The 25,787-nt window shown below is 42.6% G+C and overlaps 1 protein-coding gene across 1 annotated transcript in view; it reads left to right on the forward strand.

The window, feature by feature from the left end:
- The window catches only part of LOC141989737 (uncharacterized), an 80,006-nt gene extending 62,963 nt beyond the window's left edge, over positions 1 to 17,043 (forward strand). The window contains exons 36-55 of the mRNA XM_074956663.1: positions 80 to 2,611; positions 2,840 to 2,980; positions 3,035 to 3,084; positions 3,829 to 3,997; positions 4,580 to 4,827; positions 5,204 to 5,387; positions 5,816 to 6,020; positions 6,504 to 6,682; positions 7,119 to 7,188; positions 7,863 to 7,963; positions 8,792 to 8,823; positions 10,497 to 10,674; positions 11,926 to 12,030; positions 12,298 to 12,341; positions 13,327 to 13,449; positions 13,554 to 13,652; positions 14,143 to 14,271; positions 14,723 to 14,774; positions 15,246 to 15,357; positions 16,207 to 17,043. Coding sequence (XP_074812764.1) covers positions 80 to 2,611; positions 2,840 to 2,980; positions 3,035 to 3,084; positions 3,829 to 3,997; positions 4,580 to 4,827; positions 5,204 to 5,387; positions 5,816 to 6,020; positions 6,504 to 6,682; positions 7,119 to 7,188; positions 7,863 to 7,963; positions 8,792 to 8,823; positions 10,497 to 10,674; positions 11,926 to 12,030; positions 12,298 to 12,341; positions 13,327 to 13,449; positions 13,554 to 13,652; positions 14,143 to 14,271; positions 14,723 to 14,774; positions 15,246 to 15,357; positions 16,207 to 16,423 — 4,970 coding nt within the window. The 3' untranslated portion in view covers positions 16,424 to 17,043. The remainder of the gene's footprint in view (positions 1 to 79; positions 2,612 to 2,839; positions 2,981 to 3,034; positions 3,085 to 3,828; positions 3,998 to 4,579; positions 4,828 to 5,203; positions 5,388 to 5,815; positions 6,021 to 6,503; positions 6,683 to 7,118; positions 7,189 to 7,862; positions 7,964 to 8,791; positions 8,824 to 10,496; positions 10,675 to 11,925; positions 12,031 to 12,297; positions 12,342 to 13,326; positions 13,450 to 13,553; positions 13,653 to 14,142; positions 14,272 to 14,722; positions 14,775 to 15,245; positions 15,358 to 16,206) is intronic.
- Positions 17,044 to 25,787: the final 8,744 nt, after the last annotated feature.

The raw sequence follows: 25,787 nt of genomic DNA on the forward strand, positions 1-25,787 counted from the left end.
CAGGGAAGCACCACCACGCTTCTACCCCCACTTTCCACTACCGTATCCGTCACCTCCACTGCTACTCCTCCAACTCCAGGCACAGCAACAGGCTCAACCGGTACACCACCACGGCCCACAGGCACAATCCCACCTGCGACACGCACGCGTCCACAACCTTCACCGGGTTCCACCCTTCCTCCTCCTGGACGAACCACCACTGAAGGCACCACACTGCTCTCCACACTGCCAACATCACAGGGAAGCACCAACACGCTTCTACCCCCACTTTCCACTACCGTATCAGTCACCTCCACTGCTTCTCCTCCAACTCCAGGCACAGCAACAGGCTCAACCGGTACACCACCACGGCCAACAGGCACAATCCCACCTGCGACACACACGCGTCCACAACCTTCACCGGTTTCCACCCTTCCTCCTTCCGGACGAGCCACCACTGAAGGCACCACACTCCTCTCTACACTGCCAACATCACAGGGAAGCACCACCACGCTTCTACCCCCACTTTCCACTACCGTATCAGTCACCTCCACTGCTACTCCTCCAACTCCAGGCACAGCAACAGGCTCAACCGGTGCACCACCACTGCCAACAACCAGAATCCCACCTGCGACAGGCACACGTCCACAACCTTCACCGGGTTCCACCCTTCCTCGTCCCGGACAAACCACCACTGAAGGCACCACACTCCTCTCTACACGGCCAACATCACAGGGAAGCACCACCATGCTTCTACCCCCACTTTCCACTACCGTATCAGTCACCTCCACTGCTTCTCCTCCGACTCCAGGCACAGCAACGGGCTCAACCGGTACACCACCACGGCCAACAAGCACAATCCCACCTGCGACAGGCACACGTCCACAACCTTCACCGGGTTCCACCCTTCCTCCTCCCGGACAAACCACCACTGAAGGCACCACACTCCTCTCTACACGGCCAACATCACAGGGAAGCACCACCACGCTTCTACCCCCACTTTCCACTACCGTATCAGTCACCTCCACTGCTTCTCCTCCAACTCCAGGCACAGCAGCTGGCTCAACCGGTGCACCACCACTGCCAACAACCAGAATCCCACCTGCGACAGGCACACGTCCACAACCTTCACCGGGTTCCACCCTTCCTCCTTCCGCACGAGCCACCACTGAAGGCACCACACTCCTCTCTACACAGCCAACATCACAGGGAAGCACCACCACGCTTCTACCCCCAGTTTCCACTACCGTATCAGTCACCTCCACTGCTTCTCCTCCAACTCCAGGCACAGCAACAGGCTCAACCGGTACACCACCACTGCCAACAGGCACAATCGCACCTGCGACAGGCACACGTCCACAACCGTCATCAGGTTCCACCTTTCCTCCTCCCGGACGAACCACCACTGAAGGCACCACACTCCTCTCTACACTGCCAACATCACAGGGAAGCACCACCACGCTTCTACCCCCACTTTCCACTACCGTATCCGTCACCTCCACTGCTACTCCTCCAACTCCAGGCACAGCAACAGGCTCAACCGGTACACCACCACGGCCCACAGGCACAATCCCACCTGCGACACGCACGCGTCCACAACCTTCACCGGGTTCCACCCTTCCTCCTTCTGGACGAACCACCACTGAAGGCACCACACTGCTCTCCACACTGCCAACATCACAGGGAAGCACCACCACGCTTCTACCCCCACTTTCCACTACCGTATCCGTCACCTCCACTGCTACTCCTCCAACTCCAGGCACAGCAACAGGCTCAACCGGTACACCACCACGGCCAACAGGCACAATCCCACCTACGACACGCACACGTCCACAACCTTCACCGGGTTCCACCCTTCCTCCTCCCGGGCGAACCACCACTGAAGGCACCACACTCCTCTCCACACGGCCAACATCACAGGGAAGCACCACCACGCTTCTACCCCCACTTTCCACTACCGTATCTGTCACCTCCACTGCTACTCCTCCAACTCCAGTCACAGCAACAGGCTCAACCGGTACACCACCACGGCCAACAGGCACAATCCCACCTGCGACACACACGCGTCCACAGCCTTCACCGGGTTCCACCCTTCCTCCTCCCAGACGAACCACCACTGAAGGCACCACACTCCTCTCTACACGGCCAACATCACAGGGAAGCACCACCACGCTTCTACCCCCACTTTCCACTACCGTATCAGTCACCTCTACTGCTTCTCCTCCGACTCCAGGCACAGCAACAGGCTCAACCGGTGCACCACCACTGCCAACAGGCACAATCCCACCTGTGACCGGCACACGTGGAGAAATGACAACAGGTTCAGCCTCCACGGGTATGGGATCCACCATCGCAGGGAGTACTATGCGTCTTTCCACACTCCCAGCACAGCCAACATCACAGGGAAGTACCACCACAGTTTTATCTCCAGTTTCCACGACTCTTGCCGTCTCCCCAACTTTCAGCATTATAACCCCTGCAACATCTGCTATTTCACGGCTTACTTCTTCAGTGTCTGCAACAACAGAAGGCCCCAGTACAGCCTACACATCAAGTGAAAAAATTACATCTTTCACTTCAAGCAGAGTCACACCATGTTTATGCAATGTGTCTGGTGATTTCTTTTCTCCTGGTGAGTTTATTGTTTCATGCTTTTAATAACTGAGATACAATGTTAGCATTCACCTTTTCTAAATTATATTTTACTATACAGTGTGTCTTAAAAGTGAGAATTTTTTCTGAATATAAAAATATGACGAAGACATATAAATTAAAACATTTTAATATTTTGTTTGATTTTTTTGTTGAACATTTTGCTCATTCCTTTTATTTCATTTGTGTTATTAATTTTGTTTCATAGGTGAAGTTATATACAACAGAACAGATAGCACTGGTTGTAGTTTTTATGCACTTTGCAGTAAAAGATGCGAAATTGAACGATTCCAGGGGCCATGTCCTACAACAACTCCTGTTTCATTAATCTCATCATCTACAATACCAAGTTTATCAACCACAATGACTATATCTTCTTCAGTGCCCGCAACTCCAGAAACAGCTAAACCTACTCCAGTAGCAGGTTGCCCTGATGCTGACCCACCACGAAAGGTAATCCAATTATCTATTTTCTTTTTCTACATCACCACCATTCCCAAAATTGACCCAAATTCTGCCATCAGATTGACCCACATCCAACTTTCATTAATTTTACTAGGAGTTGCTCATGTATATGTCTGGGCAGGATTTGGCTATTTGAAAATAATCTGGTATAATGTAATTTTTTGTGAACTTGTGCTGTCAACTTTTCCTGTTTGCAAATTGTCCACAGACTGACTTGCAATTTTTACAAATTTGTTCAATATTCAGAATTTCTCAATATTTTATGCAAATAAATTCCATCCTAAAGATTGTTTACAAAGTGTTCTTTGTAAGCATTCCTTGTGTATTTGATATACAAACTGTATGATTGATCACTGAAGTCATATAACATAGTTGTCATTCCCTAACTGGATGACCTAACTTTTATACTGCTACCCTATTCACCCAAAGTGTGTTTGTTTTTTGGGTGAAGCAAAATTCTATTATGGAAGTCAAGAAAATGTCCATGAATAACTTTTTCTCAGTATTCATTCTGCTCTAAACCCAGACGTGTCAAGGCAGTCACTCATAGTCAGCTTCTTCTTCAGATACGTGACCAACTTTCTTTGAATTCCATTCTTGCTAGTCCCCATAGACAATCTTACTTGAAACAACCTGAATCCCAAAGATTGATTATTATATTATTGTAAGATAGAAATCTAAATTCTGCCTCAACCCAAACCATCTGTACAAGAATTTCCTTGTCTCTTCTAGAGGAATGAATCCTGGATGTTAAACAATTGCACTATGGCAACTTGTGAGGGAGACAACAGAATTGTTCTAGTGCTTCCTCCAGCTGTAGAGACGATTACTTGTGCAAGTGGACTCCCACCAATAAAAGTCTATGATGAGGATGGCTGCAACTACCACTATGAGTGTGACTGTAAGGGAACCAAGAAACAAGCAAAGCACTAATGATGCACAATATACTTTAATATTGCAGAAAAAGAGGTTTTCAGAATGTCTTGATTCATGTAGTGTTGTACTATTGTGGGCTTTACTCACCAAATTATAGTTTACAAATGTATAATATTGTTATGATGAGTCAATGCTTTAGGCACTCTATTTTTCTCAGAAGATAGGAACATGCTAAAATAGTTGAATTACAAGAGTATATCATTAAATTATAGATTCTTCTATCTAGCTTGGTATTTATTATACATCCATTGTAGTAGCATCTGACTCTAAGTAAGAGTTTAATAAGCCAGATCATCAGCTAAACTAAAGCTAGATATATAGACAGAAAAACAGATATGGATAACTTAACGCCAGCTAAATTCTGCTTCTAGAATCTTTATTTTTCCAGATGCCATACAAGGGAGAAAGCTTGTAGTTTAAATATGATATATCATCTTCAGTTTCAGTACCAGCAACCAATCTTTCTTTGACTGGTAGCTTAAGGAAATTTGCTATTTTTAGCTTTTGATTATAAACACATATTTTTCTTTTCTTTTCTTCCTGATAGGTGTTTGCAGCGGCTGGAGCAATTCTCACTACTTGACTTTTGATGGCACTCACTACACATTCCATGACAACTGCACATATGTGCTGATGAAACAGATTGTGCCCAAATACAATTTCAGCATCCTTGTTGACAATGACTTCTGTGATGTGGCTGATGGATTCTCCTGCCCCAGATCTATCATTGTGAATTACAACTCCATGGAAATAGTGCTGAGCAGTCAGATATACCAGGGGAAGAGAAATAACAAGGTAAACCTTAATGGATTTTCACATTTTATAAATTGCTTCAATAAAAACATTTTAATAATAAGAGAAAGCATTTTTAATAACACCTTATAAAACCAGCTGAAGATTATAAACACAACGTTAGATATGTGGTAATTATATTTAATTCCATAAGAACTCCATAGTGTGGGTGTATGTGTGTGTGTGATTATTTTGTAATCTCTCTCTCTTATGCCTCTTTTTTTCATGAGGAACATAATGGGGATCTTCAGATCTACAGAGAGGAACTCTGCTCTTTCTTAACTCCTAACACTGCCATCATGTGTTCAAAGACTTGTCTCCCTGCCTAAGTCATAAACTAAACCTGTGCTTTCGCTGCTTTTATTTTGTTGGTTTTTAGATTCTTGTCAACAAGGAGCCAATCAATGGAGGCTTCAGCAGAGATGGCATTTCAGTTGCCAATGGTGGAACAGACATGGTTGTTGAAATCCCGGACATCAAGTCTTACATCTCCTTCAGTGGACTCACCTTCACAGTGAAAATGCCATTCAGGATGTTTAGAAACAACACTGAAGGCCAGTGTGGTAAGCAGAGTGGTTTAATCCCCTCTTTTCCATCAGGCAATTCTCAGGAGAGTGTTTTCCTTATTTATGCTATGGTAAGGTGCACTTTAGCTGATCATTTAAGTTTCTAGGTGCTACAGCACATTAAATAAAATAACTCAATGGGATTATGGCGTATATCACTTTTTCACTATTTCCAGTCTCAGCATCACCTCAAAATGCAATTTACATTAACAAGAATATTTCTAATTTCAGTCTTTCATAAAGTATTAGGACCAAGGAAGATTAGCGGTATTGTGGTAACCTGAAAATCAGATAAAGCCAGCCCCTCAGTGTGATTGTTACAGTCAGAGTGGACATTCCCTCTTGTACTTACCATGCCATGCTGAGTTTCTCTATTGCCAGTGCTTCCATACCTTTCAGACGCCGTTCCATCTGTTTTCTTCTAGGCACGTGTTCAAATGACAAGGTGGACGAATGCCGCATGCCAAGTGGAGAAGTAGTTTCCTCTTGTTCAGAGATGGCTGCCGCTTGGCAGGTTCAGGATGAAAATAAGCCCAGTTGTGAAGGGCCCCCAACACCACCTGTCACGCCAACAACTCCACCTGTGCCCTGCAATTCTACTTCTCCTCTTTGTGAGCTGATTTTGAGCGAGTAAGTTAAATTCAGGCTTAGGGTACATTTGAATCTTGTGTACTGAAAAGCAAAAAAAGTGTCTTGGAAGCCTTAATAATGGTCTTTGAAGGGGCCTTTAGTCACAAAAATATACACTGCATTATTGATTGTAATCATAGCAAAGTAGTCTCGATTTGTTTTTTAAGAATACAGAATAGCTGTGTAGTTTGTTGTTGCTGTTACCAAAGCTCCTTCTCTGGGCATCACTTTAGTCTCTTTTAGAGTTATGCTATCTAGAAACCCAGTCTGCCTTTGAAGAATTCTCATTAAATATAAACTGTGTCCCACCAAGTGCTATTATTATATTATCAATAAAACACTCACCTGGGACTAATATCGTATTTTAACCCTAAAAGGCCATCTAGGCAGTTCATTACCCTTTAATTATTTCATTCTGACAAGTCTAGATTTTTATAGTGATTGTGCACCGCAGCTCAAATTTCTCTTCCATTGTATTTAAAGTCTCTTTGCAGAGTGTCATAAGATTCTGACTCCCAGCACATTCTATGAGAGTTGCATCTTTGATTCATGCCACGTTACCAATGAAGCTATACCATGCTTCCATTTGGAAACGTATGCCTCCCTCTGCTCTGCTAAAGGTGCCTGCGCCGACTGGAGAAGCAAGACCCAAGGACAATGCCGTAAGCAGCATTAAGAAATGCTTTGCCTTGGATCTATGACGTGCCTATTACAAATTTATTCTGAAAATGTAAACTTCTTCCATTATTTTGGGGGTGGAGGAATAGATACGTATATCTAAACTTTAATTTCATTCATGTGGAGATGGGTGAACTAGTTCCGAAAAAATATAAACAACCCTGAACCTTTGCTGTTCTCTCAGATTCAACCAAAGCAACATCTTTTGTGAGGTTCAAAGTCATTCAGTAGCCATTGCAATATTTTAGATATTTGTGCTTTTGTATTTCCTGATCCAAAGAGTTTATGAAGTGAGAGCACCAATGGTTGTTACCCCTCCACGTACATAAAATTAAAAGCAATTGGAAAGCATCATCTCTGCTTCTTTACCTTCATACAATGTTTCATTTTCATATTAATTTTATTTTTGCTCCCACACAGCATACAACTGTCCTCAAGGCAAGGTGTATGATGCGTGTGGCCCTCTTAACCCTGTCACTTGTAATTCCGGGTAAGGCTAAACGAAATAATTAGCTTTACATTAGTTTAATGTCACTGTGTACAACTGTGTCTGTGTTTGGATGGGAGACCTCTTAGTAAATACCAACTGCTTGAGGACAGGGTGGCATTGATGATTGAGTAAATCCTCTGAGTGGTGACAAGGGACAATGTGTTGTTACTAGAGATGTCATCTTTTATTTGTGGCATTAAAACTGAAGTCCTGACTCCTTTGATTATTAAAAATCCCATGGCACTTTTCACATGAGTAGGAAGGCCCGCATTTAGGGCCTCGCCAATTTCCTCTTTGACTAATTACATTGTGCTACCTAAATTCCCTCTGCAATTTCAAATGGATGCTGTATTTTCACTTCCTGCTATTTCCTGAAAGTACAGCATTGCTGTCAGCTGTTAGGTAGATGTAGTGCTCCACTTCAGAGTTGGCTATATTTCAGAAAAATGATTCACATACATAGATCATTTCTGAATGTTTACAAAGTGTTTTGTCATATTTGGGGATAAGGATTACCATACTGTATAAATGTGCATTTTTATATACAGGAAACCTTACTTGATTGTTTAGAGAAATTCTTCTTTATGCCTCAATTATGTTAGTGCTGTAAAAAGTTATTGATCAGATAATGCTGGGAAAATGTACTTTAATAGCCATTCCTTTCTTCCTTGTAGAACTGTTAACCACATAAGTGAATATCTGGCTGAAGGATGCTTCTGCCCCAGGGGTTCGATTCTCTTCAATTCATACACTGACGTCTGTGTGTCAGAATGCGGTAAGTTTGGGGGAACGGGAAGGAGAAAGGGTTGGAGGGGGGTGTAAATAATGTGAATGTTAGTGTTGAGGAAAGAAAGAGATGGACAGGACAACCTAGTTCTAGGTGTTGCATGAAAAGATGCTATGGAAGCTTCTATCACAAAGCGCTGCTCATGGACTCAGTTTTACCAATTGCCATTCTGCTTCTTGAATATCGAAATTCTGCTAGCTGAACCGGTCTGACTGGTGGTTTTGTAATTTTGACAAATTCACACAATGGACTAAAACTACTGACCGTGTTTCACTTATAATATATCACATGTAAAGCCTGATCCCTCATAGTTTAAGATTAGCATATTAAACTCATTACTTTAGCCTCCTCCCCATTTTATATTACATGCCTAGAATCTGGTGAACCGGCATAATATTTACACTGCCAGTGGAAAGTCCCTTAGTCTGTTTTCAGACTCAGCCTAATAGCAGATTTTAGTGTTGCACCATCATCATCATGAGTAAATACACCAGCCACTTAACATGTGAATGCTGAGTGCCAGAACTGACTGCCCTTGAGAACGGCTAGTTATTTCCATTTCCCTTTTTTAGAAAGTGACCGGTAAGTGGCATTAGCATCTGTGTCTACTTGTTGAAAAAATGGGTCTGAGCTGACTCATGAGACAAGATGAAGGTTTAAAAGTAAATCCTTTGTGGATAAAGTGTGTAGCGATAATAATATCTGAAAAGTGCCTTGACGAACCCTTAATTAAAAGGGTAAGTGAGATTCATTTGTATAGCACATGGATCATCAGAATGGCATCCATGTCAATCTTTATCCTTTCATTCCCCTCAGTTTGCGTGGGACCAGATGGAATGCCCAAACTGGTGAGTATTTCAATCAGCACTTTCTCCAAGGCATCTTTCCCAGAAAGGTCTCCCAAATACAGCTGCTTCCAGGCTTTCAGCATATCACTGCATTTTCCCACCTCTTACTTCTCCTTTTGTTATGAAATGTGCAAGGTTGTGGCAGGTTAAATTCTTAGCAGAAATAAAATGGAAGGAGATGACGGTAAGGACTTGATTACAGCCAATGCCTTTTGTATTCTGTGGTCAACTGCACCCCGTTGGTTTTTTTTTTTTTAATCACATTTTAAACCCCCGAAATGCCCCCAAAAGAATGAATATGAATTGTGTGTAACAGCTTCAAACTGCACAATGGTGGGTCTGTATTGCTTCAGATAAATTGCTAGTACCTCGGTTCCAGTGATGTATCGTTCCATTGCCAAGTATTGGACATGATATTTATTTATGGGTCTCCTACCTTGGGAAATTGAAAGCAGTCTGTTGTTAGGGGGCTTATTCCTTCACCCACTCACTTCCCTGGTCCTTCTCGCATGAACAGAGAGCAACAATACCCGAAGTCCAAAGGTGCAAACAATTCGATGTTTGTTGGGGTGAACTTCCAGCAAGCATGATTCCAGTTTCCTTCCTTAGTGTCCCCCTTCCCAGCTCTGACACCACAGAGCCTTACACCTGTGTCCCTGTTCCCATTCCTGCCCTTAGCCAAACATGATTCCAATTTCCCCACCCCCATTCCCCTGTTCCCATTTCCCCCTTTAGCAAAACATGATTCCAATTTCCCCACCCCATTCCCTGTTCCCATTTCCCCCACCCCTCCCCACACACACTTCCTGATTGACTGCAGACTATATAGTAAAACTTGAGTTCTGCTTAGCTATACCTTAACCAACCATTTTACTGAAATTTAACTAACCAATCCTAACATATTGTAACATGATTATTTAACCAATTATATCCCACCACCTTAATTAGCTTACACCCAGCAAAATTAATTATACAGCAGACAGAAACAATCACAGAACCAGACAGAGATTATACAGACAAACAATAGCAAAGTGGGAACTATAATGACAAAACAATACAGAAGTGAGGATTTCACATCCCAGCTATTGATAAGTGAGTTCTTGCCAGACAGGATGCTATCAGACTAAGTTTCCTTTTATATCTTCTAGGCACTTCCCTTTCTCTGGAGGTGATAGGCATTATCAGGACAGGACTGTATTCCTAACAGCCCCATAGCACCTTATTTCAATGTGACTAGTTTGGAATGTGAGGATCTGACCGTTCGCTTCCCAGCTTATGGCTGCCTCTGCTGCTTAGCCAAAGGCCTTAGCCTAAGCACAGGGCCTCAGACTGTCACAGTAAGAGAAGGACCTTACGCTGGCAGACAGTGACTTTGATTCTTTCTTTAATACCTCTATAACTAGCTAAGTGATAAGAATACACCTAAATTCTTAGAGTATAGGCCTTTACAGACAGGCCTGAATATCTATATCCTAACACATGTCTGAAGATTTTCAACCTGCTCTTTGAGCCAGATTCAAACCCATTGAAATCAATGGGCTTGGGATCAGATCCCATGAACAGTCTATCTTACTATCCACTTTGAGGCCTTCATCTAAGTGAACCCTGAAAAAATACCTATGATCAAGAGCATCAGAGAACAGTTAAGATAAAATATTTTTATATTTTTACAGCCTGGAGACATTTGGAAGAGTAACTGCCAGGAGTGTGTCTGTGACCCATTCTCTGTTACTGTACAATGTAAGTCACTTACATGTCAAACACCCGAGACACGCGTGTGTGAGAAAGAAGGATTCGTATCTGTCCCAGTGTTGACACCAGAAGACCCATGCTGTCCTGAAACTGAATGCAGTAAGTACCGGCTACTATCTTTTACAGCCAGCTCATAAAAATATACTGGGCCAAATATTGTCCTTGGTTACACCTGCACATCTCTCACTAGCTAATCTAATCTAGTTAAGGTTTTCATGTAGCAACTGTCACTGTAATATCTAAGGGCTCTTAAAATTAAGCGTTATTCCTTGATTGATTCAAAACTGTACCTAGGTACCAAAAGTTGATTTCTGAGTTACAGTTAGAGGTACATTTTTAGTTGGTAAAAAAAATCTTTTTGGTGTGTGTATGTTGCAGAAGAGGGCAAGAAGAGAGGTAAAAAGTTTTTCTGAGTCTTAAAGTAGCTGATAAATTAGCTCCTTATTTGTGGGTTATACAGTGTTTATACACAGATTTTACGTTGCAGAATGGCAATATTAACTTAAGTAGAGCTAAACAGATGAACAAACACTAAAGCACAAGCCAGTAGCTGTATGTGATATAGTTCTAGCTGTTTAGAGATTTTTTTTTAATTACTGATATAACGAAGTCAAAAGGGAGAATGTGCCCACAGTTTATTAGCCTGGAACTAAACAAATGAGCAATTGAGGGCTAAGCTTGAAGTGGTCCTGTGAAAAATGGGAATGGGATGTGAGATGCTACCAAATGATTTGATTATGATGGTGTGGCATATTTATTTCCTTTGAGGATCAGTCTTCCATCCAGGCCACATGCAGACAGGTTGCAGAAGACTCAATAGTGGAACAGAGGTGTCTTTTGAATGTATCACACTGCTGTGGTTATAGAGTAAGATGAATTGCTTTAACTTGAGGAGGAGCTTGATAGCAGTAGGGAAAGAGAGGGCTTTCTCAGGCTTCCATTCTAGTTCTAGGCAATTTATCCTCTTACATCTTCTCTCCCCCTTCAGGGATACATCCCTCCAACTTCTTCAAGCTTCAGCCATATGCTAGATTGTAACTCGAGCTTTATGCACATCAAGGTTTTAAAAGAAGTTATCAATAATCTGTCTGTGCCAGAAGCTGGGAATGGGTGACAGGGGATGGCTCACTTGATGATTACCTGTTCTGTTCATTCCCTCTGGGGCACCGTCGGAAGACAGGATACTGGGGTAGATGGACCTTTGGTCTGACCCAGTATGGCCGTTCTTATGTTCTCTGCCCTTCTTTGTGTTAGGCTCTCCACGTGTTCATGGAGCCGAAGCACCAATTACTTCTAAGCAGGAAAACAAAGACTCATATTGCTCACTTTCTCTTCTGTCTTATTCCACAGGATGCAATACAAGCACCTGTTCCCGGGCCAAGACAACTTGTGAGCCAGGGTATCGGCTCATCACAATCCTTTCAGAAGGAGACTGCTGTGTCAATTATACATGTGGTAAGTTACTGTGCTTCTTCTGACCTCTGGGTTATAAAAGGCTCTAATTTCAATTTCAAAGGAGATATGGAGTTAAGAAAAAAATGAATGAGAAGTGAAGAAAGTAAGTTGAGTGTACATTAAATAATAATAATTAAAAAAACCCACTTACCCTCACTGAACTATATCCAGGGGGGAAACTGAACTTTTTTGTGCATTTAGACTCTGGCCGTTTTAAATATTTTTTTTTCATTTCATTTTTTTAAAATAATTGATTCTTTTTTTCAGAACCAATACCAGATGTCTGTGTGCTTAATGGAACTATTTACCAGGTAAGAACAGTAGTACTACACCAAACATACTAACATATACTGATATTTCAGTAGCTCTCTGATATAAACCCTGATACAGAGCATCTCACTAGGAGTTTCCATGAGGGAGTGCTTTATCTCCTGCATATTAAAGAACTTTTGTACCATATTTGCTCCTTGGTCACCAACCCAGATCTGAAATAGATTTTTAACAAGGAGCAAAGTAAAAACTTAACTGGTTTTATCGAGGGGGTGAATCAGTTCTTTATCCGTTCCAGATGTGGGCGATATAACTTTCTGATGGAGCAGAATTTTGAAAGTCTTTTTTGTGGGGCAAAAGAACTGAAGTCCCTCAAAAAATAAATCTAGAACTTTGGCCTAGACCTCCAAGCTGAGACCTTAACTTCTCAGTCAAGGTTTTCTCCTTAAGATCACAGTTGCCATCTTGGAATGTGATATTGGGTCAAATTTTCAAAAGAGGCCTGAAGTTCATGTGTAAAGAATGTGTACATATTTATGCTCATGCAATTGGATACACCAATGGGTAGATGTTTTAATATCCATTTGCAAGAGATGACTGCTTCACCAGCTCTGAAAACAATTCATAATGGAAAGCTTCTTTTGCGATAAGTGGTGTATTGATGAGTTTGCAAAATACGGAGGCAGCTCAAAGCAGTTTTACCTAGTACCCAAACTCAGCATGTTCCTTTGATCTTTCCTGGTACATTCTTGCCATCTCTTTACTATCCTAAGTATTTTGCATAATTTCAATTAGCTTGTTCCTATACTTGCTTTCTGCTCTGGCCCCACATTTTCCTGTATTATGTGCTTCACAATTGCTTTATGCTGTCCACTGCGTAACTCAATTTCACTTGTGTATCAGCATCTTTTATGTTCACATAATTGCTTTAAATTATCTCCATATGGTATGAGGTAATAAACAGTAGATTTCCTTTAAATAATGAGATTTGCTGAGACGGAATGTTCTCTCTTTGGCTTCTCCCAGCCTGGAATGTCTGTTCCAATGGACTCTTGTAAGACGTGTATCTGCAGTTCTGAAGCAGATCCAGCCTCCAACAGAAACCTTCTGCATTGTGAGCCAGTCCAGTGTGACACCACTTGCCCCCTGGTGAGCTCCATTTTTTATTTCACCTCCCCATTAGTTTCTAAACTGGCGAAAATGGAAGTCTCCCTTATTGACTCAATGTATTTTCTCTCCCACTTCTTGAACAGGGTTATGAATACACAATGAAAGATGGAGAGTGCTGCGGAAAGTGTGTCCAGGTGGCTTGCACAATCAAGCTGACTAACAACACTGTCCAGGTGCTCAAGGTAACTATTTCCATTGATTCTCATTACACTTTGTTTTAGCCCACGACAGGGGATAAGTGTTGACAGAAGCAAGAGACAGCTCTCTACCAACTTATGTCCATTCTTAGTTACAACAGGGTATTTTCTACATTTATTCTAGCTGGACACATGTTTGGATAACTAAATCACACATTTAGATGCTCAAATGGACTGGGGAGGGGGGGCAAAAATATCCATTTTAGGCATCTAACTACAGACCTGAGAGTGCAGGTCTAGGATTTAGGCTCCCCATCTAGGCAGTGAAGTTTGAAAATTTGGCTCCCCACGTTTAGTGTTTCAGAGGAAGTTAAGAGGGTACAGATGAGTTCCTTCTAGGTGAGAGCATGAAATTGCTCATCAGAAAATCCTACGCCAGTCTTTGTCAGAGTAATCACACTGCGCATATCATAATTACATCATTGATCACATCAGAAAAGCAATACTGCTAAATTTGTTTTATTCCTAATGCCAGCCTGGTGATATCTGGAAGCCTGAAGATAATCCATGCAGCTATTACAAATGTGAAGAAGCTGAAGATCAGCTTATTTCAGTCACTGTTCTGAGAACATGTCCTGCCTTTGACCCAGAGGACTGCAAGCCTGTAAGTTTCAATCAGTCCTTTATTGTTTGCTATTTGTCGAATGCTACTACACAGAACAAGGGGCAAAGGATACAAGACAAGACAACATAGAACCGGTATCTCTAGTTATTAACAGCTCCCACTGTGTAAACAGCCATTTATCAGGAATGGTTTGAGAGTGAACTCAATCTTGTCACAGTGTCAGTTGTAACGGACAATCCCCCCAGAACAGCCCTGTTCTCCCACTTAATAGTCTGCTACCTCTTATTTTTGGATATGTGGATTCAAGAACTATATGGAACCAAGCTGGCAAGATAGCCTTCTTCAGGGTCCACCAGCCATGGTTTCACTCAATATCCACTGCACAGCCCACCTCCCGTTAATGGTAAAAATGCTAGCCAGTGCTAGAAAGCTCGTGACTTGTCATTCATACACTAATTCTGATTGCTCTCTCTTTGTTCCTGCACTGAAGGATGAAGTACACCTGACTCCTGACGGCTGCTGCAAAACTTGTACCGCTAAATGTAAGTAAAGCTATTTTCTTATGTTCTGCCGCCAATAGGTTAGGTATGATTATGGTATTTCTAACTATTTTTGTGTGGGATAGGAAAGTAGAAGTTTCCTCCAGGATCTCCATACAGGTTTTCTTTAGTTCTCATTGTCAAAGGCTCCACGTTACACTGACTCATCCTTCCAAAGAAAAAGAGAAAACATGGTTGCTTGACAGCATCAAGATACTCCCCATCCCATCCAAGATCTGTTTATACTGCCTCAGCAGTGCTCTCTGCTACCAATGGCCTAAGGTTGAAAGATTAAGACTGGGACTTAAACTTAAATCCCCAACTAAAGTACTTGTGTGTTTCCTAGCTATGGCATGATATGCATGAATCCTGCATAATCAAACATCTTCCTCTCAGAACAGCTTTAAGCATTCGCTTAGCTGTGAATATGAAGAGACGTGAACCATTTCTATTTATTTTTTCCTCTTTCTTAAGCAACAGACTGCAAGGTTTACAAGAACTCAACTGTGATCCGCCACAATGAATGTGAATCTTCTGAGCCTGTTGAACTGACATACTGCGAAGGTGTTTGTGCCAGCTCCTCAATGTAAGTGGCAACAAATACATTATATCCTCTCTTTGTATCTATTTCTCTTTGTGGCCTCTTTTCATCCAACTGTTCAAGTGGGATTGAGCATGGAATCACCTATGCACTTTCAATTAATTTAATATACACTTGAATAGCAAGTGTTTCCATTGAGTGTGATGGCTTGTATATCTGAAGTGTGTTTCAATATTCGGGGGAGCGGGAGAGTGCTTACACTATACCACAGCCGTTATCTCCCATCACTTTGCCTGCCAGACAATATAACATGACGTTCCCAATGTTAAACAGCCAGACACACAGATGGAAAAACCTTGTTCAAGTCACAAAGCAGAGTATTGAGTATCTGACAGCAAAGCACCCATTGGAACAACAGTGAGGAAGATGCACATTGTGGTTCTGATTTGCCTCCGACTTACATTCATTGCCATCAGTAGAGTCACACCTGATATATCACAGTGGCTAAAGAGAATCAGATCCTGTATTCAGAAATAAGCCATTATTGCTATTTGGCAAATAGAGTACATCACATATAAATTGGCCCAGCCTTCCTATCAGTTGTTCTTTAGACCGCCTTGATTTCTCTCTCTCTGTCTCGTACATGCTCAGAACTAACTGCCATTAAATAATGATGAAAGTCAGTGGAGAGACTAGAAAACTCAGACTAACACCACAAAATTTGGTCTTCCTGTTTATATTGAGCTAAACACACAGAGCTCAGTGGAAACAGGTACAGGCCCTCTATCAAATAGATATGTTTTTTTATAAGTGTGCAATATTTAGCAGAGTGTGTGTGCTAGATGAAGACTTGTACAGAGGGATATAATTTCTTTTCTTTATCTGGCCGGGCAGGTATTCCTCTGAAGCACAGCAGATGCAACACAAATGTAACTGCTGCCAGGAACTCAAGAGCCACAAGAGAGAGGTGACCCTGACGTGCCGCAATGGAACAAGCATGAATTATGACTATGTCTATGTAGAACAGTGCCAATGCATAAGTGGATGCATTATGGAAACCACAACCACACAACAGTTCCAGCAGGAAGAAGAGCAGAGAAGAACAAGATGATCTTAGGAAAAAAGAACCCAAGAAGTCTAAAGCAGTTAAAATCAAAAGCAACATACATAAAATAACCTGTGCATCGTCTTAAAACGCCGTTTCTTACTTATTTCAGTTTCCACTATCACCATTTTTCTCTTCTTAAATGTGAGACTATTCAGAAGCCAAATAACTAAGTCTTCCTATGTATTTTCATTTCTAAACAATACAGCTTTTGAGGGGGGAAAAGGATGAACAAAATTATAACTTGCATTGTTCTTCCTGATTTAAGCCAAAAAGTACTTTCCTTTACCATTTCCCCTGTGAAGGTTGTAGACCATTTAGTTCTATCCTTTTCGCCAATTTTTTTCTTTTTAGTATTTTCATTGTTTCAGTGGGTCACCCATTATGGTTATTTGTGTGCACGTGTATATATGAAAACAACTGAAGACCCCTGGAAAATAGCCTTTGTTTACATCATGGGCATTTGCAATTATTCCAGTCAACTGTTTACAACATTAACATTTCGGCAAGAAGTAGTAGGATGACTCTTTAAAACAAAAATAATGGTGATAGTGAGGTAATGTTTTACATAGAAAACTGAATTTTGTAGTTACGTTGCACGGTCCTTGGCTATTTGTTTGTGAGTAGAGAAATAATTTTATTGGGGGGGGTCACTGTCTATGGATTTAAGGTTTTGTATGGGGTTAACAGGCAGTCTTTTCCTGTTCATTTTGTTCTTACATGATTAATAAAGCTTTCAGCATTTTTCAACTTCGGTGACTTTGCTGCTTTCTCTTGCTGAAACCTAGCCTGACCATGTATCTGATCACTTTGGCTGCAATGTATCCAGCACCACCACTCAGGAGGGTTCATGCCTCAGATAACTACAAATCCACTCCTTAGTTGCACGGAGGCAGGGAAGCAAGTCTTTTGTGAAAACCCTATTCAAGGGCAGCATACTCCCTGCACACAGCCAGCCAGCTCTGTTGACTGGCATGTAGGATGGGCAGAGTTATGGTTTTGTTCACTCTCAGTCCACCAGCTCCTGAGATGGAGGGGCGGCATACAGGGCCTCAGCTCCTGCTTTCCACATGCCCGGAGCTGTGATCTAGAAGGTCACAGGATTGGGAGAACCTGACTCCCTGCTACTCTCCTGCATTACCATGTTAGAGCAGGGAACAATCTAGCTCCTGAGAATTAACTGCTGCTCCTTATCATTGATACAATAATTACATATTTAGACACCTTTACATGTCTGAAGGATTTTTAAATATTTTTTCCTTTGCTAACAAACAAAATGTTTATGAATGGTGAAGCGTGCACTCTTGGTTTTTAAAGATACAAAATGCTATTTAGGATCCCAAACATATTGGTAACTTTGAATGCACAGATAGCTCCATAGTTTACAACTAAATGCCCCATTTCCAACTCATTTTCTTTCTTCACTTACCTGCCAAATCTTGACTTCCAAGGACTTACACCAGGAAAGAATTTGGCTGCATTTCCCCTCACCAATATTTGCCAGCACTGTTTTGGGTGGCTGCTGTATCAGCAGCTGTTACAGCTTACACACAGAAACCTGAACTAAGGATTTTGCAGGAAAGTAAAGGCAGAACTGACTTTTCAAATAATCGTATTCAGGTACAAATTTTAAACACATATAAGCAGAGGGCCAAATTCAGACCCTGAATAAGGTCAATCGCATTATACCCTTTGGCCCAGAGAGTATTAATGATATGGGATCTTGTGTGGTATTTTTTTTCTTGGGGGGAGGAATTTAAACTCTTCAGTTTACTGTCACAAAATTTTATACTGACAGTTTCTTGAGGTAAATCAAGGTTACTTAACCGAAAAATTGTAAATACATTGGGAGAGGAAGTATCTCAAATGTTTCACTAAAGAAGTTTAAACTCCTAAGTGTACGTCTGTAATGTAATCTGGAATAGTACTTGAGCTCCACTCTATCTTAAGAGAGGAGTTATAGAGATGATGTCTTGGCCCTGTGCTATTTAGCATTTAAAACCTGAAAGAAAACAAAATCATCACCGACAAAGTTTGGAGAGGACATAAAAAACTGGGACAGTGGTAAAAATGAAGAGGACAGGTCACTGATACAGAGCGATCTGGAACTCTTGGTAAGCTGGGTCCAAGCAAACAATATGCATTTTAATGTGGCTAAATGTAAATGTACATATCTAGGAACAAAGAACATAGGCTATACTTACAGGATATGGGGCTGGGAAGCAGTGACTCTGAAAAAGATTTGGGGGTCATGGTGAACAATCAGCTGAACGCAAGCTCCCAGTGTGACTCTGTGGCCAGAAGGGCTAATGCAATGCTTGGATGCATAAACAGGGGACTCATGAATAGGAGTAGAGAGGTTATTTTACCTCTGTATTTGGCACTGGTGTGGCTGCTGCTGGAATACTGTGTCTAGTTCTGGTGCCCACAGTTCAAGAAGGGTATTGATAAATTGGAGAGGGTTCAGAGCCAAAAGATTGATTGAAGGATTTGAAAACATGCCTTATAGGGATGGAATTCCTTGATTCTCTCTCTCTAGTTCAATAGAGCAGGTTATGGGCTTTTCAATCTAGCACAGAAAGGTATGACATGATCCAATGGCTGGAAGTTGAAACTAGACAAATTCAGACCGGAAGTAAGGTGTAAAATTTTAACAGTGAGAGTTATTAACCATTGGAACAATTTTCTAAGTGTTGTATGCAAACCAACAAGGAAGTTTTTACAGTGTCTCCCTGATAACAGGGTGAGTCTCCAGCCCAGAAGTGAAGTCAGTCCTCAAAGTAAGCCACGGGTGCCAACTTTTGTCGGCGCCAGTGAGTGCTCACGCCCTGCCCCCCCCCAACTCCGCCCCTATTGGATCCCTCCCCAAATCCCCGCCCCGGCCCTGCCTCCTCCCCAGGCATGCTGCGTTCCTCCTCCTCCATCCTCCCTCCCTCCCTCCCAGGCTTGCCAAGTGAAACAGCTGTTTGGCAGCGCAAACACTGGGAGGGAGGGAGAATCAGGATCCAGCGGCGCGCTCAGGGGAGGAGGGGGAGCGGGGCGGGGAGCTGCCGGTGGGTGCAGAGCACCCATCAATTTTTCCCCGTGGGTGCTCCAGCCCCGGAGCACCCATGCAGTTGGTGCCTATGAGGTAAGCTTAAAAAGAGGGGTCCCAACAGAAGTGACTCTCTATCCAAAGTTGGAGGGGGACCAGTGAGCTCCCACACCAGAATAATCCTCTATTCCTTCCCCCCAAGAAAAGAAGCAGCCATAAAAAATGCTAGCCCAAGGAGTTCATCTAACAAATCTCATCCCATTTCTATACTATTAGTGTACGAAATAGGGTTAACCTGCCTCAGCAGTTCTCAAACTTCATTGCACTGCAACCCCCTTCTGACAACAAAAAATTACTACACGACCCCGGGAGGAGCCGAGCTTGGAACCCCGCTGCCCCAGGCTTCAGCCTTTGGGCTTCGGCTTCAGCCTAGGGTAGCGGGATTCAGGCTTCAGCTTCAGAGTCTAATGCTGGCCCTGGTGACCCCATTAAAATGGGGTCCCAACCCACAGTTTGAGAGCCTCTGGGTTGGTAGGGGAAGTGGCTGCTTGTCCACAAAGACCAAAAGAACATTACTGAGATCAGTTCCCCCAAACTACACACAAAAGAGATTATGGTAGAAATAAAGCAAAATATGTGAACAATTCTAGCAGTGGCTTGATTTTTAGTAGTGCTGAGCAAACTCAGCTCCCACTGAAATCCATGGAATCTGCAGGTTCTTATCACCTTTAAAAATTGGGCCAAAAGTTTGGGTGTTTTTGTGAGATTATTTGGTCCCCTAAATTCTGATTATTTACTCATGTGCTCACCAGTTACAAAGACTACAAAACAGGTTATCTGGTTTGTTGGCTTCACTTACAATTATTTTAGACACTTTATAAAATGTTCTGTTTAGTACTTACACTTCAAACGTTGCTCAGCTGCCCTCTAGTGATGATTAGGGGTTTCAGTCCACAGAGTACTGTATTCCTATAAGATCATCCAATACAAATGTTAGTACAGGTGAGACTTATTTACTCACCAATCTCAAGGGGGCGGGGTTTGAAATCCTACAGTACATACATTACAAAATTTAAATACAATAGACAAAGGGAGACTGGATGGCTCAAGGGATTGATAATGAAATATAGATCTTTTCTCCTTTGTCACTATTGAAAAGTATTATTTATTATTTTACAGGGTCCGAAGTGTGGTGGGTGCTTACCCAACTTCGGTTAGTAGTGACCAAAGCTAATTGCTCTCAGTTGGCTGCTCAGTGGCATGTGAAATGAACTTCATTATCCCAGTGCAGTCCTCAGTGGACATGTTGCAACATCATTAAAAAAACTCCCTACTTGTCTGTGAAGTGCCTACTACACTTTTTTATATAAATAATGACTGTAAAAAAATAAAAAAGAACTGATGTAAAGAGGGACCCAGGCTCCTTTCCCCGCAAAACCTAATAAGTGAAAAAACTAGTCCCTGCATTTCCTAATTAAGGAGTTTCCACACTCTTCCCCAGCTAAACTGAGAGTCCAGGATAGAGGGGAAAGCTGCTAGAGCTGGTCAGGAAATGCTGATTCCTCAAATCCAAAGCGTTTCACAGACAGGTATCTTGTTTGACAAACTTCCAAAGAACTGCAGCAGGTTTCCATTGCAAATCTCCCTGATTGGCTGCTGGGACCCTGGGATTCCAGGGTCTGCAGTTCCAGGGCAGCCCTGCCATGCAGACTGCCCTATGACCAGGGAGCTCAGGGCTTCCAGGCTTTCAGGCCAGCTGGCTCCACAGGCTGCCTGACTCCCATAGACTCTAAAAGACAGCTGTCCAAAATGTCTGGCAGCCTGGGGAACCAGCTGGCCTAGGAGCCTGGAAACTGTGGGATGCCTGGCCCTGGTATAGTCTGTATGGCAGGCCTGCCCAGGAGCCACAGAACCTGGAATCTCTTGGGTCTCCGGCCCCAGGACAGACCACATGGTGGGGTCTCCCCAGAGCTGTGGACCCTGGAAGCCCTGTTAGTGTCAGTCAGATGGTGGGCAGTACAAGACTGACAAGAATCATGTCAATTACAGTCAGGAGCTGCTGGGGTCATGGAGAACAAATTTTGTTTTGGAAACACCAGCGCAAAACGAAGATTTGACAGAATTTCCAGCTTGTGGGAAATTTTCCACAAACTGGAATATCTGAGATTAGGCCAGTTGTAAAAACTACAGTCTCTCAGAAACAATTGCTACAGAATGATCACTGCAAAAGATCAATAGCTAGGAATCTCTGAGAAAGAGTGAGAATCTGAGACACAGATCTATCAATAACTGCATAAAAATAACATGAAGATACAAACTTGTGGTTGACAAAGTGATCATTGTTTTTTGCTAAGACAACATATATATCCAGCTACCATGTCTCCTTTTAATCTAGTTAATCAGAACAAGAAACCTAACTCTTGAAGTACAGTTAAACAAATACTATGTATTTCTCAGTCTCGCAGCTAAATTCTTGAAAAAAGTTAATTGTGTATTCATGCTATAAATCAATGCAGTTACAGACTAGTGAGGATACTGCATTTGAAAAGTGAACAGTAGTATATCAGATAAAATCAGCACTGGACAACTTTGCTAACCATTGTTACAATATACTAGATAAGTTTAGAAAATGTGCACTTCGACCTTCCATAAAGATGAGGTGATGTCCTGATATTTCATTAGAAACCGTCAATGAATGGCACTTGTCTTCAACAAAAAATGGGGTGTTAGGATGTTTATCTAATCAAATGGCTAAATTCAAGTGCTTTGGGGTACTGTTATTAGGAATGGCCATGTTGTAAAATATGCACATAGATGCTTCTATTACCCAGTTGGGTGCAGTTAATTGGTCTCTCTGCACAAGGTTTGTTTTGCCTGTTCCTTTATGTAAACAACTCTGTAAGCTGACTCTTAATATGGTATCAAGTGTTTGTCCAAAAACAGCCGCCTACTTTACAGCAAATTTACAGTTTTTTGCAGTTCCTTATCTAAACAATCCATTGAAAATGTCAAGGTTAATTTTTTCTCTTTTTTAAACCTCTGTGTTTACTTGGTGAATTGTAGCGCTTATGAAGGTGAGAGAAGCTGGTGCTACTGAACAAAGGAAGGCAGTGGGTGGGGGATGTTTGCACAGTTTTCCCACAGCTCATCGCAATCCTGATGTGCTGCATGTCTCATTGTGCCCGCCCTGGCTTCTTCTGTGAGCTGTAGCTCACGAAAGCTTATGCTCAGATAAATTGGTTAGTCTCTGAGGTGCCACTAGTCCTCCTTTTCTTTCTTCTGAGTAGGAGCTGCCAATCATACCCAACTTGCCAGTGGCTTGGGAAGTCATAGACTAACCAAATTAGTTTCATTTTGAACAGAAGATGGAACCAATCCCCCCTAAACACTAAGAAAATAGGGGTCTGAATTTTTCAGCTTGGGCTCACTCTCTATTTTTCAATCTTCCCCCACTCTCCCACCCTTTTTTTTAAAATTAATGTAATCAGGCAGCATTTGATGCCAAGAGAAATATATTGTCATCTTCCCCTCCCTCCCTCTCCTACTCCCCCTTCTCTCTCTTTCCCCTTTATCATTCATTCTCATTTTTTCCCTTAGTTTGCCTATCAATAAATTCAGGGTTTCGCTATCCTGCCTCCTTTGGGATACTGAATTGATACTACTCGAAACAGTTCCTTCTATTGGGGATTAGTCCGAATCCCTCTTTGATCCTGGTCACAGAATTCCACTCAGCACCACTTTCTTCACTAGGATGTGGTGGCTGTTTCCCATGGTAAGAATTTTTTGTCCATATCCTTGAATGGAAGATCATCATGGCTAAGAGAATTCTACTAGCTACAGTTGTTCACCTCTTCTACCCTCCCCCCTCTCCCTGTGCAAAGATGTGTGGGATTTTTATATTGTTAGTTTTACCATCATACAAGTGCTTTTCATGGTGGAATTTCAGTCTGATGAGACAGTTATATGGATACTTAAGACCAAGTTATGACGCTCTGGGAGTTCACCTGGACTAGTTCTGTCACCACTTGCCCTGTAACAGTGGCTGCTTCGGTGCTGTGCACCTGTACCTTTGGCTCAGAGCCCTGATATCAGCAACATGCTCACAGCACAATGGCCTCACCGTGGTTTCCATCAACTGGGTTACTCGTTTCAGAGTGACACCAACAGCCTTTCCAGTCCTGTATCTTCCTAAAACCATCTCCCCTCCAGTGTCCAGTCCCTCTCACTGGATATTCACACTGAAGTTAAGTTCACTGCCTCCAAAGAGACAGAATACACCAGCCTGTTACTTTAGCTGAGGATTTCACCCTTCAGTTTAATACACAACACTGAGTTGGTTTTGTAATAAAGAAAGAGTAAGTTTATTAAGGAAAAACAGAGATTTAAGTGCTTTCAAGCAAGGGTGGAAGAGATATGAAAGAGTTACAAACAAAACAAAACTAACACGCTTTCTAGTGTCTAAAACTTCATTCTAGAAGTGTTCTTTTCTGTCTGCATGAAACACACACAACAGTCAGATTTTTAACAGGATGGACAATTCCATTAAGATACCTAGAGGTGTCCCCTTTTAGACACTTGGCCCACCCTCTTCAGTCAAACAAAACAAAATATCTGTTTTGAAGGACGGTGCAAAGGATACACAATCCCAAATTAACCAGTCCTGCAGTCTTTAGTCCACTGACAAATACAAGAATATACTCTGGAGAGGGAAGAGAAAGAAAGACAGAAAACTTTGAGGGCTAAATTCATGCCTGGGGTAAGCACATTAACTTCAGTGAATGCTGGCCCTTTATAATAGGCACATGGTTGATCATAAAACTTTTCAGTCAGATTATTTAGTGAGAAAAGGCTTCTAGGGAGACAAAGGGTGTTGAATTCAATATGCTTCATATGGTCATTTATCTCCCTCCCCTCATTGCTGTGTGCAAAGAACAATCCACAGCGATTCCTAGGGCAGGTCTACACTACAGCCTAATTTGATATCATTTAAGTCATTCAGGGGTGTGAAAAAGCCCCTTCCCCCTCCCCCCCCACAAGCGACACAGGTTTTGCGCTGTCCACACGAGCGCTATGTCGGTGGGAGACACTCTCTTGCCAACATAGCTTCCGCTTCTCGCCGAGGTGGAGTAATTATGCCGACATGAGAGCGCTCTGTGCCAGTGTAGCGCTGGCGTGTAGCCTTGGCCCTAGTTCCAGAGCTCTGTGACCATGTAAAGAAACAGCACGCAAGGGGCTTATTGCAACATAGGGGAGACCCTGTGTCCCAACAGGAGAGACTCATCAAACCAGTCCCCGAAAAGAGGCAAGCCTAGGCAGCTCTGTAACTTTCGACCCCAGCCTCTGCTCCTCTGGAGGCTCCTACCTCCTGAATGTGCCCCGCACAGCAGCTCACAAGCAACAAGAGTGCGTGCAGGGCAAGGAGGGGTTCTCAGATCCCTGTGGCACGTTGCAAGTAGCACCCACACTGCCTCCTGCTCGCCTGGGCTGGTTCTATGCCCCTCCTTGTTTACCCGCCACATGGAGGAGCTGAACTACAGCAAGGAGGAGCCCAGCCACCAGCACCACTGACCACCTCACAGCATTAGCTCCACCATCGTGTTGCCCTCCTCCAGCCCCAGGCAGGCATGATCCTCAGCAGCAATCAGGCCAAACTTAAGCAGTCCTGTGATGCCATGCACCAGGCAGACTGACCAAGTACCCTGGCATTTTTATGCAGGGGATAACATTATTAAATCGGGCCCTGGGAATTTTTTGGTGTTAAAGGGAAGTGTCCCTGACATACCAGCTACTTGGTCAGTCTGGTCTCCAGTGCTATATACAGAGATAAAATCACCTCACTACTCCACTGTATACACCCAAGGACCAAATTCACCCTTTTTGCCACAGCATTGCACTTGGAGCTCATGTTGAGTTGCTAGTCGAGTGTGCTGTACTCCCCTACATTTTATGGTCCCTAAACAGCAGAGCACTACCTGGTACATTGCAGGTATTTCAGAGGTTCTCAGAGCATCATGAAATTCCTCCATTCTAACTCTCTCCTTAAGTGCTCCTCTACACCTGCCCTGTACACAACACGTACTCAAAGTATAGGAGTTATTTTTAAGCATAACATACCTAACCAGCTCTCTCACACACAAAAACTCACTTCCTTTTCCACCCATCGAGGGATGGATAGTCTCCTTTAAATTCCTTTTTAATAATACACACACATCATCTTCTCACAAAGAGGACATTTTTATTTTAAGATTCTTCCTTAGTTATGTGACACGTAAATAAACTAAGTAGTGCCCTTTTAAATACTTTAGCAACCCTTTTGTAGCCTCACTGTCTCTGTTC

Source organism: Natator depressus, chromosome 6, assembly GCF_965152275.1.
Source record: "Natator depressus isolate rNatDep1 chromosome 6, rNatDep2.hap1, whole genome shotgun sequence".
Lineage (NCBI taxonomy): Eukaryota > Metazoa > Chordata > Testudines > Cheloniidae > Natator > Natator depressus.